At 50.2% G+C, this 17,577-nt stretch overlaps 1 protein-coding gene across 1 annotated transcript; it reads right to left on the minus strand.

Annotated features, from left to right (window-relative positions):
• Positions 1-2,187: 2,187 nt before the first annotated feature.
• On the minus strand, positions 2,188-15,371 carry LOC134397928 (beta-galactoside alpha-2,6-sialyltransferase 1-like). The gene is made up of 5 exons (XM_063124962.1): positions 14,873-15,371; positions 10,390-10,487; positions 8,392-8,493; positions 3,070-3,244; positions 2,188-2,466 (listed from the first exon to the last, which is right to left on the minus strand). Exons 1-5 carry the CDS (start codon positions 15,369-15,371, stop codon positions 2,189-2,191), a joined length of 1,152 nt encoding a protein of 383 aa, XP_062981032.1. The 3' UTR covers position 2,188.
• Between the last annotated feature and the right edge of the window lie 2,206 nt (positions 15,372-17,577).

Raw genomic sequence — 17,577 nt, forward strand, 5'->3', positions numbered from 1 at the left:
ACGGTTTCTCGTGGGGCCTTTTGACAATGACATCCGCCACCCGCTCTTCTCCTGCTCCTTCTGGTCTTCTTTCCACCACAAATAAGACCCCAGTAAATCTGTTTTTTGTGGGGGGGGGGGGTTAGAAGCGAAACGAGCTGCCATTTACTGCTGTGTGCAGGAAAAGTAGCACTATAAAAATGGGCCACATGGTCATTCTTTACTTCCTCTTTCTTCCCCCACTTGAAGAAAGAGGAAGTATCATGGGACAGAAGCGGGTGGGGGGGAAGCAACGGTAAGGGAACATGATCCCCACCCCCTGCCTGATGATGCTCCCAGTGTGACCAACTGGACCTTTTTCTGGACTAGCCGAGCTGCTCCACCAGAACCACCTCTCAGACCAGGTTCCAGAGGTGCAGGAGCTGTGCAGGTGTCTCACAGGGCCAGAAAGAAAGGCAGTTCGTGGTAGGGGGGGACACAGAGGAGCCTCTTTTAGCATCGCTGGTATCTGAAAATCCCATTGGCTCTGCTTGGGCAAAGGCAGACAACAACCTGAGCAGCAGACTGTGCTAGGGACAGAACTGGCAAGAGCGTGTGCAGGCGGGGTGGGGTGGGGAGTAGCATACGCTGACCCTGAGGACCCCTCCATCCCAGGTGCGTGTGGCACAGGCTGATGAGGGGGGGGGGAGAGGCGTGCCTTTCCTAAGTCCTGCCCCTTTCTGCTCCTCTATCATGCAGGGTGAATGCAACATATATTGTTGATAAGAATTCCTAGGAGCATTATTCATAATAACCTGTGTATGCTAACTGTAAATTATTAGTAATAGATGTGATTAGTTCTATGTGTGCTGTGAGATAACTATGAGAAATTGAAAGTGTTCTTGGGAATGAAGCAAAAAAAAGGTTGCCGCAAGTGGGCTGGTTAATTCTTAGAAATAAAAAGCTCATTACCTCCTGAGGAGATGGACTTTCACAAGGCGTCATCTGTCGTAAGCAGTAAACCTAGCTGCACTAGACAGAAGCCCTCCTGAGATCAAGAGTAGAAGCCATGGCCAAGTCCAACAGGCCAAGATGCATAGTTGGGTGCTTAACATTAAAGAAATAGAGCTGTTGCTACATTAGTTGGTAGAACAAGGAGCAGTGGGGTGATCAGATCTGAAACTTCCGATGAAGATCACCCTAAGTTGGGTCTGTTTCAGAGAGAGGTCCTGGGAGAACGAGACACCTGCCAAACACGGTTACATAAGGTCTGCCAGCCAGGCTTGCCAGAAAGGTAACTGTAAGATCTTAATGAGGACTGCTTTGTTGGTTGAGAGGAACAGAACTTTAATTATACTGAGTGAGGAATATGTTAACTAGGTATGCTTTAAGGTGGATTCCTACATTGAGCAGGGGGTTGGACTCGATGGCCTTATAGGCCCCCTTGTAACTGTACTATTCCATGATTCTATGAACCACAGCTTCTATTATACTTCTAATCATCCTAATTGCATAGAAGGTAGCAATGTGTTTAGCTTGTTTTATCATTGCATAGTTTTGGTAGTCTCTAAAACTGTTGGAGCAGTAAATGCAAATTTTGTGGTGCCACTTGGTGTTATTTAGCTTGAGCGGAGTTTCAGGGATTGTTTGAGCAGTATGACAATGGAACCAGTGACCTAGGGAGGTTGTGGGCTCTCCCACACTAGAGGCCTTCAAGAGGCAGCTGGACAACCCTCTGTCAGGGAGGCTTTAGGGTGGATTCCTGCATCGAGCGGGGGGTTGGACTCAATGGCCTTATAGGCCCCTTCCAACTCTACTATTCTATGATTCTATGATCACTTATTTCTTGAAGCTCAGAACACTCAGCTGGGATTTACACACATGTCCATACAGTGAGTCACAGACAGACCTGCCAGTCGGATGGGGTGACAGTGGGTCTCGTGCCTCACCACAGCGCCACCCCTGGGAGTGGCACGTGGACTCCCTGTCTCCCTCACTGCTCCAGCAGGGGATATCTCCTCACCTCCAGTTGGCATGTCCAGGCAACGATGGCCCGAGCCATTTCGCTACCCAAATAGCCCATGCTATGACCACCCTTGTCAGGCAAGACCTTGCTGCACCATTCAGACACCACTTCCAGCCTCCATCTACTCCACCCCACCCCTTCCCCACGTCCCATGGTGCCACTTGAAGCACGGCCCTTCCCCCTGCTCTGTGACAGCCGGTGGCTTCAAAGTGCCGCTCCCGCAGGGCGCTCCTCCTGCTGACTGCAATTCAGGGCCCAGAACCCTGGCAGCGTCACCCGGCCCCATTGCGCCAGCTCTGCCTGAGAGCCACGGTTCATGCGCCGCACCAGCTCCTTCTCAAAGAGCAGAGGGTGGTAAGCGCCCAGGGTGCAGGCGTCGTCAGAGAAGGCCTGGTAATAGTGGCACTGGTTGGTCTGGCGCCGCGACGGCAGGAACTCGTAGATGTGGACAAGCTCACACAGCGACATCATCAGCACCGTCCCTGCAGGAGGTGGAGGGTGAGGGGAGGAGAGAGGGAGAGGGAGAGGGAGAGAACCCATGGGGTGGATAATCTCCTGGACGGGGACCCAAGGGGCCTGCGGGGCTGGCATTCGTAGCTGAAGCACGGTGAGTCCTGGAGAACCAGGGCTACATCTGGGAAAGAGCCTCCTTCATCAATGCTGGAATAGTTGAACTCATAAACAGATGAGAAAGCCCCTGGGCATGTGCAGAGGGCCTCTCATCATGCCAGTGAGCAAATCCACCTGCCCCACCCATGATTAGGGCTCCGCAGGGCAAAGGAGGGGATACCTTGCAAGCAGTTTTGAGCCTCAGGGCTTCACTCCGGCAGGTCAGCAGGGCCGAGCCAGCCTGCAGCTGCCCAGGGAGCTCAGCACCTAGAGAGCTCTGCAGCAACCCGGGCTGGGGCACAGCAGGGCCCTGAACACAACACAGCAGGAGCAACGAGGACAGGCAGCTGGGCCAGGGCTGGAGAGGGAAGGCAGCCTTTCCCCAGCAGCAAGCAGGGCGGCCTAGGCAAGCGGGTTGGCGGCTGTACGTGGCCCAGCGGTTGGGGAAAGGGGGGGCCACCACCGTTCTGGCTTACCGAGCAGCCCCGAGGAGGGGGGGTTGCGCTGCACCTGCTCATCTGCCCCCTCCTGCACCAGCTCCCAGAGCTGCCACTGCAGCCGCGGGTGCAACAGGTGGAATGGCTGCCAGGGTCTGCGAGAACGCAAGGTGCGGAACGGGCCGAAGAGAGGGTAGTCGGGGGCCTCGTACCACTGTAGAAGGAGGGGAAGAAGAGGAGGAAGAAGAAGGCAGGTCAGTCAGAGCAGAAGGCCGCCACCCAGCTCTTGAAAGTCTCCCAAGTTTCCTCCGTGCTCAACATCTGCCTTGAGGCCCCCTCCGTCCGTGGCAGGAGGCAGCAGCGCTGCTTTCCCACAAACCCCGTGCAAGTGCTGCCCCTTCAGGGGTTCTGCCCACTAGTGGCACGCATGAAGTGCAAAGCTGGCCTGAGCCCGACTGCTCCCAGGGTAAGCAAGGGCAGAACGGGGGGGGAAGTCTTCTTGAGACATTTGAGGGGGGAGATTCACACAGCTCAGCTCAGCCTGGGGGACAAGCATGGAGATTCCCATCCTTTGGTGCAGAGGCCTCTTTTGTACGTGTATCCCATGCCAGGCAAGCGTGGTCATTTTCCCTAGCTGGGCTATCCATCTCAAAATGTCCTTAATCTCTGGGCTTCATCAGAGGCTGCTCCTGAAAGCCAGGAGGAGGAGGAAGAAGAGGAGCAGCAAGGGCGTCCAAAGCCCCTGCCAGAACTGCCTGTTAGGTGCTGAATCTTGTAGAGTCTGGTTTCAGGATGAAATTGGCTGATATCCATCCTAGGCATTTAGCATACAGTGGGTAGCTCTAAGAATCATAGAATCACAGAATAGTAGAGTTGGAAGGTATCTCTAAGGCCATCGAGTCCAACCCCCTGCTCAATGCAGGAATCCACCTTAAAGCATCCCTGACCGATGGCTGTCTAGCTGCCTCTTGAAGGCCTCAAGTGTGTGAGAGCCCACAACCTCCTTAGGTAACTGGTTCCACTGTCGTACTGCTCTAACAGTCAGGAGGTTTTTCCTGATGTCCAGATGGAGTAGTATTATTATTTATTTATTTATTTATTTATTTATTTATTTATATAGCACCATCAATGTACATGGTACTGTACAGAGTAAAACAGTAAATAGCAAGACCCTGCCGCATAGGCTTACATTCTAATAAAATCATAATAAAACAATAAGGAGGGGAAGAGAATGCAAACAGGCACAGGGTAGGGTAAACAGGCACTGGGTAGGGTAAAACTAACAGTATTCTGGCTCCCTGTAACCTGAGCCCATTAATCTGTGTCCTGCACTCTGGGAGGACTGAGAAGAGATCCTGGCTCTCCTCTGTGTGACAACCTTTCAAGTCCTGGAAGAGTGCTATCTTGTCTCCCCTCAGCCTTCTCTTCTCCAGGATAAACACATCTAGTTCTTCCAGTCTCTCCTCACAAAGCTTTGTTTCCAGACTCCTGATCATCCTCTTTGCCTTCTTCTGAACCCCCTCCAGCTTGTCTGCATCCTTTTTGAGGTGTGGTGCCCAGAACTGGACACAATACTCAAGATGAGGTCTAAGCAGTGTCGAATAGAGGGGAACCAGTACCTCAAGTGCTTTGGAAGCTATACTTCTATCAATGCAGCCCAAAATAGCATTTGGTCGCACTGTTGGCTCCTAGTCAGCTTCTGATATACAACAATTCCAAAATCCTTCTCATTTGTAGTATTGCTGAGCCAAGTATCCCCCATCTTGTAACTGTGCATTTGGTTTCTATTCCCTAAATGTAGAACTTGGCATTTATCCCTATTAAATTTCATTCTGTTGTTTTCAGCCCAGCACTCCAGCCTATCAAGATCACTTTGAAGTTTGTTTCTGTCTTCCAGGGTATTAGCTATCCCACCCAATTTTGTGTCATCTGCAGATTTGATAAGCATTCCCTGCACCTCCTCATCCAAATCATTAATAAAAATGTTGAAGAGCACTGGGCCCAGGGCTGAGCCCTGCGGTACCCCATTCATTACCTCCCCCCAGTTTGAGCAGGCACCGTTGATAAGCACAATTTGAGTCCAATTCTGTAGCCAACTGTGGATCCACCTAATAGTTGTTCCATCTAGCCTACTTTTAGCTAGTTTGCTGATCAGAATGTCATGGGGCATTTTGTCAAAACCTCTGCTGAAGTCAAGAGCTGTTGTGTCCACAACATTCCCTCGAGAAAAAGGACTAAGCACGGTGACACATTATGACATCCAGACCCGGTCCGTCATGCTGGCTCTTGACACTTCTAAATGCAGCGAAGGGCCACCTGGCATGAGCAACGTCTTTTCCGAGGAATTGTCCCTCACTGATACTTCTCAGGCAGGAGAGGGAGTTTTCCCATTTGCAACCTGGAATTGTGGATCAGAAGCCACACCTAACGACTTTGGAAATCTGTAAAAATGTGTGTAAAGGCAAGAGCTGCAGCTGGACCGGACCATGGGGGATTATTATTATTATTATTATTTTTAGATTGTAATTATTATTGTATTATTATTATTATACTGTATTATTATTATTAGATTGTAAGCCTATGCGGCAGAGTCTTGCTATTTACTGTTTTACTCTGTACAGCACCATGTACATTGATGGTGCTATATAAATAAATAAATAAATAAATAAATAAATAAATAAATAAATAAATAAATAATAATAACAACATGGACGTCTCATGGAGCCATCACTGCTTAGCAGCCCTTGACAGCCGTCTCCTCCTCCATATATTTCTCTACGCCCCATTTAGAGCCATCTTAAACTGGTAGCCGTCACCCTGTGAGTTCCTTAACTGGTCATTGCGAGAATAAGTCTTTGCTTTTATCCATCCTTAATCTATGGCCAATCAATATAATTGTATGTCCCCAAACTCTAAAATTATTATATGAGAGAGAGAGAGAGAGAGAGAGAGAACCTTTTCTACCTTTTTTTTCTCCACACAATGCTTTCTTTTATAAGAACACTTTCATGTCCCCCACTCAGTCGGAAGGTTTCTTTTTACGGTTTCTACGCTTTAATCCCGCCCCCTTTTCCTGGATTCTTTTCTCTCTCTCTTTTATATATATTATCCACCTTGGTGAGGTACATTTGTTTGCCCTGGCTGTCTTTTGTAAACCACCCAGAGAGCTTCAGCTATGGGGCGTTATTTATTTATTTATTTATTTATTTATTTATTTATTTATTTATTACATTTCTCTACCGCCCAATAGCCGGAGCTCTCTGGGCGGTTCACAAAAATTAAATTTAATAAATAAATAAATAAAATAAATTCTCACCATGACTGTGACCTTTGAATACTGACACTGGTCACACACTGCCACCATATTCCGTAACATGGAAATGTAGCTGAGGCCTTGGTGTTTATAGAACCGAAGGAGAAACCTAAGAACAGCCCTGGATGCTGGATCAGACCCAGGGTCCATCCAGTCCAGCACACTGTTCGCATAGTGGCCAACCAGCTGTTGACCAGGGACCTACAAGCAGGACATGGTGCAACAGCACCCTCCCACCCATGTTCCCCAGCAAGTGGTGTATACAGGTTCACTGCCTCTGATGGTCTAAAGGCCATTATTCCGTTCTTATTCTCCTTGATCTAACTGCAGCCTTTGACACGGTTGATCATGATCTTCTCTTAGATTCCCTTCATGACCTTGGATTTTGTGGCTCTGTCTATAACTGGTTTGCCTCCTATCTAGCGGGTCGCTCTTTCAGCGTGTTGGCGAATGGCAGCTCGTCTTCCTCCTTTCCCCTTTCAGTAGGGGTTCCGCAAGGCTCGGTGCTTGGCCCGTTGTTGTTTTTCTTATACATGTTGACCTTGGGCAAGCTTATTCAATCTCATGGCCTCCAATATCATCTGTACGCCGATGATACACAACTATATCTGTCATCTCCGGAACTTTCTCCTGATGTTCACGATCATATCTCGGCTGCTTCATCGTCGTTTGAAACTCAATATGGCAAAGACTGAATTGCTCGTTTTTCCTCCTAAACCTTCTCCTCATCTCTCATTCTCTCTTACTGTCAATGATGTTACGCTTACTCCGGTCAAGGAAGCTCGTAGCCTTGGTTTTATATTTGACTTCTCGCTCTCCTTTATTCCTCATATTGAGGCAGTAGCTAAAACTTGTCGATTTTTCCTGTATAATATTGCCAGGATTCGATCATTTTTGTCTGTCTCTTCCGCCAAGACGCTTGTTCATGCACTGGTTATTTCATGGTTGGACTACTGCAACCTTCTTCTCTCTGGCCTTCCTTCTTCTCACATCAGTCCGTTGGTTTCTGTTCACCACTCTGCCACAAAGATCATCTTCTTGGCTCGCCGCTCCGACCATGTTACTCCGCTTCTGAAATCTCTTCATTGGCTTCCAATTCACTTCAGAATCCAATATAAACTTCTCCTGTTAACCTTCAAAGCTTTTCATGGTCTAGCTCCTTCCTATCTCTCCTCTCTCATCTCACACTATTGCCCCGCTCGTGCTCTTCACTCCTCTGATGCCATGTTTCTCGCCTGCCCAAGGGCCTCTACTTCCCTTGCTCGGCTCCATCCATTTTCTTCTGCTGCCCCTTACGCCTGGAACGCTCTTCCAGAACATTTGAGAACTACAAGTTCAATCGCAGCTTTTAAAGCTCAACTAAAAACTTTTCTTTTTCCTAAAGCTTTTAAAACTTGATGTTGTGCAGACTTTATACTGTTAGTTTTACCCTACCCTGTGCCTGCTTACCCTACCCTGTGCCTGTTTGCATTCTCTTCCCCTCCTTATTGTTTTACTATGATTTTATTAGATTGTAAGCCTATGAGGCAGAGTCTTGCTATTTACTGTTTTACTCTGTACAGCACCATGTACATTGATGGTGCTATATAAATAAATAATAATAATAATGATGATGATGATGATGGAGGTTGCACATAGCCCTCAGGGCTAGTAGCCATGGATAGCCTTCTCCTCCTCCAGGAATTTATCCAGCCCCCTTTGAAAGCCATCCAAACTGATGGCCATCGCCACATCTTGTGGCAGTGATTTCCATAATTTAACTATGAGCTGTGTAAAGAAGTCCTTCCTTTGATCTAAATCTCAATCCAGAGCAATTTCTGCACTTTTTGCTGTGTCTGAGTTTCCTCCTGGTTCAATTAGGAAGCTAATAGTAGCACTACTCAAGTCCAGAGGTCTAGCAAAGTCTAGATTTAAAAAAAGAAAAGAACAGAACCCTGGAGCATTGAGCCACTGGGTGGACACACACACACACACACACACACAGAGAGAGAGAGAGAGAGAGAGAGAGAGAGAGAGAGAGAGAGAGAGAGAATGAATGAATGACTCACCTCCTGCAGATCCCCTGGGAAAGGGGCTGGATCCCACGCGACTAAGGTTCCCTGGGCATAGAGTTGACCATCAAGAAAATGCTGCTCAGGGGAAGCCATCAGCTGTGGGGCAGAGTACAGATCACAACTTGCCTGACACCAGGAGCCACGCAAATGATACCGATACAACGGGAAGGGGGCAGCAAGGGGAGGATTGAGGCCAGCCCAGGCAAGCCAACCATCTGCCAGTGGTCCCAGCATGGCAGCAGGTAGCCCCCCCCCCCTCCAGCTATGCAAATGTCTTGGAGAGAGACAGCCACGCGGGGGGAGGGAGGACTAAGCCCCAGCACAGGTGCCCTGGTGGCGTAGGTGCCCCACATGAGTCTCTTTGCCCAGTGACCACGAGTCCTTGCTTATCGGGCATTGAAGCATGGTAGAGAAGGGCAGTCAGGAAGACTGGGAGGGGGGCAGCAGCCCTACTGCTCTTCTGCTAGCCCTCCTTCAGAGAGGCCAAGCATTTCCTCTGTCATTGTTTTGCTGCCCCACTGAACACTTCCCTTTAATACCATTTGACCTGCATGGGGAACACTCACCACCACCACCACCACATTGACCACCCCTTTGTTGAATTCTCCCTGTTTACCGGCACTGATTGACCAGGGTGTGAATTTCATCAAGTGCCATCGAACATTTCTGGAACACCATAATTTATTCATCAATTATTTCCTGGCCACAATTTATTCCCATGCCAGCCCCGGTCTGTCATTCTGGTAGGTGCAGGAGCTAGAGCAGCCTTCATCAACCTTGTGCCCCTCCCCACCCCCTCCAGTGTTCTGGACTACAGCTCCCAATATTAAGAATGTAAGAAGAACCATCTTGGCTCAGACCGGATCCCCCCTGGATCCCTTTCTAAAAATGGGTGCTACACTGGCCATCCTCCAGTCCTCTGGTACAGAGGCTGAGCTTAGGGACATGTTGCATATATGGTTAGAAGATCTGAAATTTTATATTTGAGTTCTTTGAGAACTCTAGCACAGATACCATCTGGGCCTGGTGATTTATTTGCTTTCAATTTAGCCATAACGTTGAGAACTTCATCTTTAGTCACCACTATTTGCCTCAGTTCCTCAGACTCCCTTCCTGAAAATATGAGTTCAGGTACAGACATCTGTGCAGTATCTTCTGCAGTGAACACTGTTGCAAAGAATTCATTCAGCTTCTCTGCAACCTCCTTGTTCTCCTTTAGTACTCCCTTAACTCCGTTGTCATCCAGTAGTCCAACTGCTTCCTTAGCCGGTTTTCTGCTTCTGATATATTTAAAGAATTATAGTTAGCTTTAATGTTGTTAGTAATGTGCTCTTCAAGATGCTTTTTTGCATCTCTTATTGTTTACTTGCATTGCCTTTTTGCAAGTTTGTGCTCCCTTTTATTTTCCTCACTTGGGCAAGACTCCCATGGTCTGAAGGAAGCCCTCTTATCTGCAATAGCTTCCTTCACACTGCTAGTTAACCATGCTGGTGACTGCTTGGGCCTGGCGCCACCTCTCCTAACCTATGGCATTCTAGCTGAGCTTCTGTTATTGTGGTTTTGAATAACCACCAATCATTTTGAAGGGATTTAACCCTCCTGACTCCCCTTTCATCAGTTCCCTCATTTTAGAGACATTTCCTCTTTTGAAGTCAAACGTGTTGGGCTTCTTGGGCAGTTTCCCACTCACTTCCCACAAATTCCCAGACCTCTCATAGCCGCCCTGCCCAAGCCTAACCCTCGTCTGATTTCTTGGCTCTATTGTCTCCATTTTGTTTAATAACTGTGCCATGATACTGATAATCCTTGACTAGTTTGATTTCCTCATTTTCAACTTTAAAATTACATCAGTCCTCCGTTGTCATCACTTGTATTAATGCAGCCCAAAGTAGCATTTGCAAATGCCATCAGCCCAACAGACGGGGCCACTGCCGTGCTGCCGCCCACCCCCCACCCAGCAGGGTCTGTTTCTCCTGCCCCTTTGTTGCCCACCTGGGAATTCACGAGGCGGAGGGTTGTTTTGGTGCCTACATCGACTTCATAGCCAGCAGTGGGGGCTCCGTTGAAACGAAGAACAGCATCATGGGAGTCTGATCAGAGGAGAAAAATGAGGATGTGAGGAGGGGTCAGATAAAGCAGACCCCCAGCCCCAGCCGGGCCCTTCCTTGCCACTTCCTGGGAGGTGGAAGGATGCAAGCAGCCGAGCACTGGGTGGGCTGCTTCGTTCCCCCCTTACTCCTCTTTCCCCTGCCAGTTCAGCAGGCCCAGCCACGGACCAAGAGGTCAGGGACAAGGCGGACGGAAACAGGGTGTGCATGGGGGGGGGAGGGAGATGGCGCTGCGTGTCCAAGGGTGCTCTATGCACATGTCGAGCTGGTTTGAAGCCTTCAGGTTGCCTTATAGCCCAGCCGCATAGCCCATTAGGGACACGGGGCATCCCAGCAGCAGATGCATCCCTATCCAAGCAGGGTGTGGCTCTGAGCACATCCTCCCCATGGAACAGCTGGCCAGCTTCCATAGAACACTGGAGGAGAAGCGTGGGCTTCCAGAGCCCACAGCACACTTCTCACCAGCAGTGGCACCAACCCGGAAAAGCAGCCAATGCGTCTGAGGAAGCTGCCCAGCTCCCAGCCACCGCTCAGCCTAGCCGGCACCTCTCACGAGCTCTGGGCTGATCCTGGAGCATTTCCTCTTGCCGGCCTTCAGAGCCAGAGGTGATCTGCGCCGCTGGGATTAGGACACAGGCTGATCTCAGCCCCTTGCAGCCTATGGCAATGGAGCCGCCAGCCATTTCCTCTCCAGCCAGGGTGGTGGGGCGGTTGAGGGGGCCAGCTGTTAGGAATCTGCACAGAGTCTTTGTCAAGGTCAGCCCTCAAGACATGCTGAGGAGAAAGGTCAAGCTGGGGGCACCCTCCCACCCCATGCCATGTGGAGAAGGAACCTGACTAGACTGGCAGCTGAGCTCAACCCTGGGGATGGGACAGCGTCCTGCTCCATCACACTTGTGGGCAGCAAGCCAGCCTAGAAGGGGCAGGGGGGCAGCTCTTTCTCCCCTCACCCCCACTGCCCCACATCTGCTGCTTTGGCTGCTGCCTCCCTCTTCCTGGCATTGGGCTGGCACTGCGGAGGCCACACCACTCTCCAAACCACTCCAGAGCGGTTTGGCCGTGTACGAACAGCGACACAGTATGGCCGGGGCGAGGCCAGTTGCCAGATCTACTCTGGGCTGTAGCTCAGCAGCCCTGGAGGCCCCCGGTTCGATCCTCAGCAGCACCTCAAGGGAGGGCTGGGAAAATATTTGATCGGGCGGCTTCCCGTGTTCCCTACTTGGTTTTTTACTAGAATCCTGAGATCCACAACCAGGTGCAAAAGACATTTTATTAATGCATTTATTAAAGCATTTGTACCTGGCCCTATTATCACTGGGATCTCAGGGTAGCATACAGATAAAATCAGAATATAAACAGAAATAATTTACACAATTAAAAGTTTATTAAATCATTAACTAATTAAAACTGGTAATTTTTTAAAAGCAATTAAACAATTAAAATCAATTAAAACTATGTGTAACCATGGGGAATTTAGCCCTTGAAGGCTATGATTAAAAAAAATCATTTTAACTTGGCACCAAAATGAAGCCAGTGCCAGCGCCAGCCAGGCCTCCAAGGGGAGGGCATTCCACATCCGGGGTGCCACCACAGAGAAGGCCCTCTCCCACGTCCCACCATAGCATATGTCTTGTGTTGGTGGAATGCAGAGGAAGGCTCCTCCAACAGATCTCAAATCTCGAGCAGACATATAGGGAGAGGCGCTCCCTCAAGTACTGAGATCCCTCTTAATCTGGTGCTAAAAGGGTTAAATTATGCTGCATGAAGAAGGCTACTTCAAGTCAAATATAGATGATTTGATCAGGAAGGGTGGAATGGCTTAAGTGAGGGTTTGGGGGAGATTTACAAGAAGACCCCCTAAAGGATCCCAGACTCATATCTGAAAGACCCCCAGAGGTATATTCCAGACCCCTGAGCCATGGACATGAAGACCTTGAAGTTTGATTCTGTGCTAATTGACTTTATACCATTAGCTAGGACTCTGGCTGGGATTGCAGGGCTGTCTTTGAAGAAAAGGAGGGGGGAACCACCATGGACTTTTACAAGAGGCTTCTCAGAGCATGTTCAAGGCCACAGTGTGCCAGGAGAGAGTGTGATCAAGCTGGATGAGAGAGCTGAGCATGCTCAGATGTCCACTAGGAGGGGGAAAAACTGTTTTGACATCTCATGGTGTGCACCTGCTGATAAGAGAATGTCCTCACTCGAAGTTGGGCGTGGGAAGTCATAATACTGAGCAAACATTAGGTCACCTGGGATATGACCTAATATGTCCAAAGAGGACAAAGAAGATGTGCTAGGCAGTCATACGCCAATCAAGATAAGACACCCATATGGCAGCCATGTTTTTTGGAACCCATGAGTGTAATATGTGAGATATTGAGGAGGGGGAGACACCTAACTTCTAATTGGTGAATGGGTGGTCTAATCACTTATTCATGCTGTTTGTGATTAGGAGATGGTGGTCTCATCACTCATTGACCCCCCCCACCTTTGGCCAGATCAAGTGTATAAAAGCACACGTAGCAGAGGCTGCAGGGCAGGAGTCATAAAAATGCTAGAAGCTCAAGCCATTATCTTATTAGCTAAGTTTGTAATACCTGCTTTGGCAACTGCAATTCTTTTACTCAATCTTGTATTTGCATTTCATTCTATTTTCTTGTAACCACAGAAAGAGAGATTGTATACTTATATAACCACCATGCTACTTGTTTAATTTTGCAAATTCTTTACAATAAATAGATTCTTAATTACAATCATGTCTGTGGTGATGCTCGTCAACTGGGATTAAATGTTTGTCTTTTTGGATTAGCACTGGTTACCCACTGGGGTGTTCCGAACCCATTTGGTGTAGGTTCTGAGGTTTAAAAGGATCAAATTTACAGTCCCAAGCCATTTAGGGCTTTAAACATCATTGCCAACACCTTGAATTCTGACCAGAAGTATATAGGTAGCCAATGCAATTATTTGCATATGTAATATGGTCTTTATAAGATGTTCTGGAAAGCAGTCTAGCTGCTGCATTTTGCACTAGCTGCATCTTCCGAGTCTTCTTCAAGGGCAGCCCCACATAGAATGCATTGCAGATCTGTGTCTAATCAGAAAGTTACCAGAGCATGGACTACTGTGGCTAGGTTGTCAGTGTCCAGGAAAGCCGTAGCTGGTGGAACAGCCAAAGCTGACCCCAAGTAATCTGGGCCATGAAATCCACCCGGGTGTCGAATGACAAGGATGGATCCATGAGTACTCCCAAGCTTTGCACCTGCTCCTTCAGAGGGAGGGCAACCCCATTCGGAACAGGTCATTTACCCAATTCCTGGACTCAGGAACCACCAATCCACAGAGCTTCCGTCCTATCAGGATTCAGCTTCGGTTTATTAGCCCTCATCCAGACAATTTTAGGAACAGATTGTGGAGACGAGCGTCTCTTTTCCAAAGTTGAGACTTGAAGAGCAGCCCTAGGTTAACCATGGGCCAGAAACGACTATGTTCATCTGTGTTACTCTCAATAGAAAATGAGCTTTTGCAAAAGTGAAATCTGAAGATACAATTTGTGTTTTGCTAACAAAGAGCCACAAAGTTACTGTTTAATTTACATTTAAGATACATTATGTCTGTATGCGTTCACTGCTAAATCAAGCGATGCTTTGCTTTAATTGAATTGAATCGTTTTATAGGCCGCAAACGTTTTTGTAGCCCCTTGGGAGTTAGCTAGGCCCTGGGCACTGCCCCCCACAGCCCCTTAGGCAGAGGCTGGCCAGGCACAGGCACGGCCCACACCGAGAGCGTATTTTGGGCTCCCTGAAAGGGCAGCCACTCATTATCAGTATTGGTCAATTGATTTTTCCTGGGCAGTGGTCATTTGGGGATAGGAACTACTTTGTGAGTAGCCAAGTCTTGCTGTGTGCAGAATTGTCACAAAGGCAGCTGCCTGGGAACTCCTGCTGGGGGGACAGACCCGAGGGCAACGCGGAATTGGTTCCCTTCAGCGCTCCCATCCCCACCCCACCCTGCTGCCGCACCATTCGGAATACTCTGGTTGTGGAGGCTGGATGCTATGCAAATGTTCACACTTGGCCATGATGGCATCAGAAATCCTGCCCTCTCTCACTTTACTGTTTACATTATCACATCTTTACTTTTATGTTATGCATAATGCCATATTTTACTGAACCGTGCAGACAGAAAATGGCTATTATTTAACTTTTGGCAAAGTTGAATCAATGTCTACCATTATCACTCTACCATAAGCAGAAAACCCACATATCATAACACAACAGCATCATGATCCTCTACTCAGGGACAACACATGTGTCCCCCCCCCAGTGCCATCAGAGGGCCCCTCCCTCCCTGCCCCCGCCAACACTCACCAATCTCCTTGCCCAGGCCCGATCGCAAGAGAGAGCCCGCAGAGCTCACCACCGCACACTTCTCCAGGGGACCCAGCTCCTCTGCCAGGCTCTTCTGGGGCAGCACTCCCCTCCACTGGGGCGCTGCAAAGGGGCCCATGTCACCCAGCAGGGTGGTCACTTCCACACGGCCCTTGAGCTGGCACAAGAGCTCCATTCCGGCTGGGTGGGGGCTTCCTGGGTGCTGCCCAGCCCCCGGGGGCACCCGGTACTTGTTCATGGCTTGATAGCTTCGGAAGACCTGCTGGAGGCGTGGGCCCAGCACCCGGGATGAGAGCTCCCTCTGCCATGCCAGCCAGGGCAAGGGTTCCACTGGCCGGCTGCGCTGGGCATCCTGTTGGCGCTGTAGGAACCCAGAGAGCACCTCGAGACGCTGCCAAGCTTTTCTCATGCTGGACAGGAAGGAGCTCCAGGATGACGGCTGCGGTGCAGAGCGAAAGGCCTGGCTGACAGGCGCCATGGCAGCGAGCGGTGGCAGAGTCCTGTTGCCTGGCGAGGGAGTCCGGAGGAGGGCTGCCGCTGCTGCTGCTGCTGCTGCTGCCACCGGGGGCATGGAGGGCAGCCCTGGGCCACGGGGGGCCAAGTGCAGCACTAGCCCTGACTGGAGGCAGATCAGGTACAGCATGGCCAGGCAGAGCACAGCAAAGCTCAGCCACACGCAGCCCCTTCCCCACCGCCAGGGCGGACGCAGGCAGCGCCGGGTATCCATGAACCTGCAGAGAGAGGAGCATGGCCAGGTGAGCCCCAGGGACAGCTGAGTTCGACTGCCAAAGGGGCCGTTCACGTGGCAGAGGCCTTACAGAAAGACCTTCCTTCCTAGTCAGGCCAAGGAAAGCTCACCTACTCCAGCACCTGGTCTCCCTCAGGGGCTGGCCAGGTGCTCCCGGGGAGCCCACACCAGGGCCTCCCCAGTGGTTTTCCCCTCCCCCACCAAGCCTCCACAAACCACTCCACTCTCCTTAGAGGCTTTCAACAAGCAGGTTCCGCTTAGCTATGGTGGCTGAGCAAGCTGGAGCATGTTCAGAGGAGGGCAACGAGGATGATCAGGGGACCACCCAGAGAGCTTTGTGAACCGCCCAGAGAGCTTCAGCTATTGGGCGGTATAGAAATGTAATAAATAAATAAATAAATAAAAGGGTCTGGAAACAAAGCCCCATGAAGAGAGACTGAAAGAACTGGGCATGTTTAGCCTGGCGAAGAGAAGATGGAGGGGAGACATGATAGCACTCTTCAAATACTTAAAAGGTTATCACACAGAGGAGGGCCAGGATCTCTTCTCAATCCTCCCAGAGTGCAGGACACGGAATAACGGGCTCAAGTTAAAGGAAGACAGATTCCGGCTGGATATCAGGAAAAACTTCCTGACTGTTAGAGCAGTACGACAATGGAACCAGTTACCTAGGGAGGTTGTGGGCTCTCCCACACTAGAGGCCTTCAAGAGGCAGTTGGACATCTCTGTCAGGGATGCTTTAGGGGGGATTCCTGCATTGAGCAGGGGGTTGGACTTGATAGCCTTATAGGCCCCTTCCAACTCTGCTATTCTATGATTCTATGATTCTTAACTCCACTGGCCTTCCTCCTCTTCTTTCTCCTCCTCCTCCAACTTGTCTAATCCCATTTTAAAACAACTGAGCCTGTGCCAATCCCACAAATGTTGCCTTATGCAAAGAAATACTTCCTTTTGTCAGTCCAGAATCTCCCCCTAGGCAGTTTCATTGGACAACCCAGAATGATGATGATGATGATGAGAGAGAGAGAGAGAGAGAGAGAGAGAGAGAGGAAGACGCCTCCCTCTCCGCACCAGGCATCATTTTGCACACCTCTAGCATTGCCCCCTCCCCGCTGCCGCCACTGTGCCTCTGATCGAAACAGTCCAAGCTGTTGCCACCCTCCCTCCGAGGGGAGCTGCTCCAGCCCCTGGACCATCGGTTGCTCTGTCTTGCACTTTTTCCAGCTCTAGAAGATGTCCAGGTGCCCAGAACGGTGCACCGTAGTTCCAAACAGGGCCACACCTTCTTGCGTGTGGTGCTTCTGCCAAGACTGGGGGGTGAGCCCCCCCTCCCCTGTACACACACACACACTGCTGAACCGCCCAGAGAATTTTGACTATTGGGTGGTATAGAAATGCAATAAATAAATACACATAAAATAAATTTCCTTGTGACCTTCAGGTGTGTCAAAGCCATGAAACAGGCACAGTCTCAGGCAGCCTCCGTGGCCAGCCTAAAGATTCGGGGGGGGGGGGGGAGTAGGGAGCATCTCATCTAGCTTTTCAAAACAAGCGTATTTGTAACTACATTTTAGGGGCCGGCGCTTCCTCAGTCGTTCGCAAATGACCGGAGCTGCGGGGCTGGAAAAGGCGCCCGGGCCGGCGGAGACAAGGCAGAAGAGCACGGACCTCGAGCCCCCCTCCTCCCCCCAGCCCAGCCCCCCGGAAGGCACAACCTGCTTCGTTCGGGGAGCCGCCGCCGCCGCCGCCGCCGCCGCTCCTTCGGGACTCGCCTCGCGTCTCCAGCTCAGGGAAGCCTCAGCCGAGAGACCAGCAGCAGCTCCGCCTGGTCGCGCCCCAAGGGCAACGGCGGAGTCGTCAGCCTCAAACGCCTGCCCCGGCGGGGAGGGCGCGGCGGGCGCACGTGGGGCCGGCAGCGGGCGACGAGGGAGCGCCG

Source organism: Elgaria multicarinata, chromosome 4 (assembly GCF_023053635.1).
Source record: "Elgaria multicarinata webbii isolate HBS135686 ecotype San Diego chromosome 4, rElgMul1.1.pri, whole genome shotgun sequence".
NCBI lineage: Eukaryota > Metazoa > Chordata > Lepidosauria > Squamata > Anguidae > Elgaria > Elgaria multicarinata.

Coding starts and splice junctions, on each gene's coding strand:
- LOC134397928 (XM_063124962.1), bottom strand. CDS start 15,371: ATGGCGCCTGTCAGCCAGGCCTTTCGCTCTGCACCGCAGCCGTCATCC. Junction 10,488..14,872: donor GGGCCTGGGCAAGGAGATTG/GTGAGTGTTGGC, acceptor TCCTCTGATCAG/ACTCCCATGATGCTGTTCTT. Junction 8,494..10,389: donor TCCGCCTCGTGAATTCCCAG/GTGGGCAACAAA, acceptor TCTGCCCCACAG/CTGATGGCTTCCCCTGAGCA.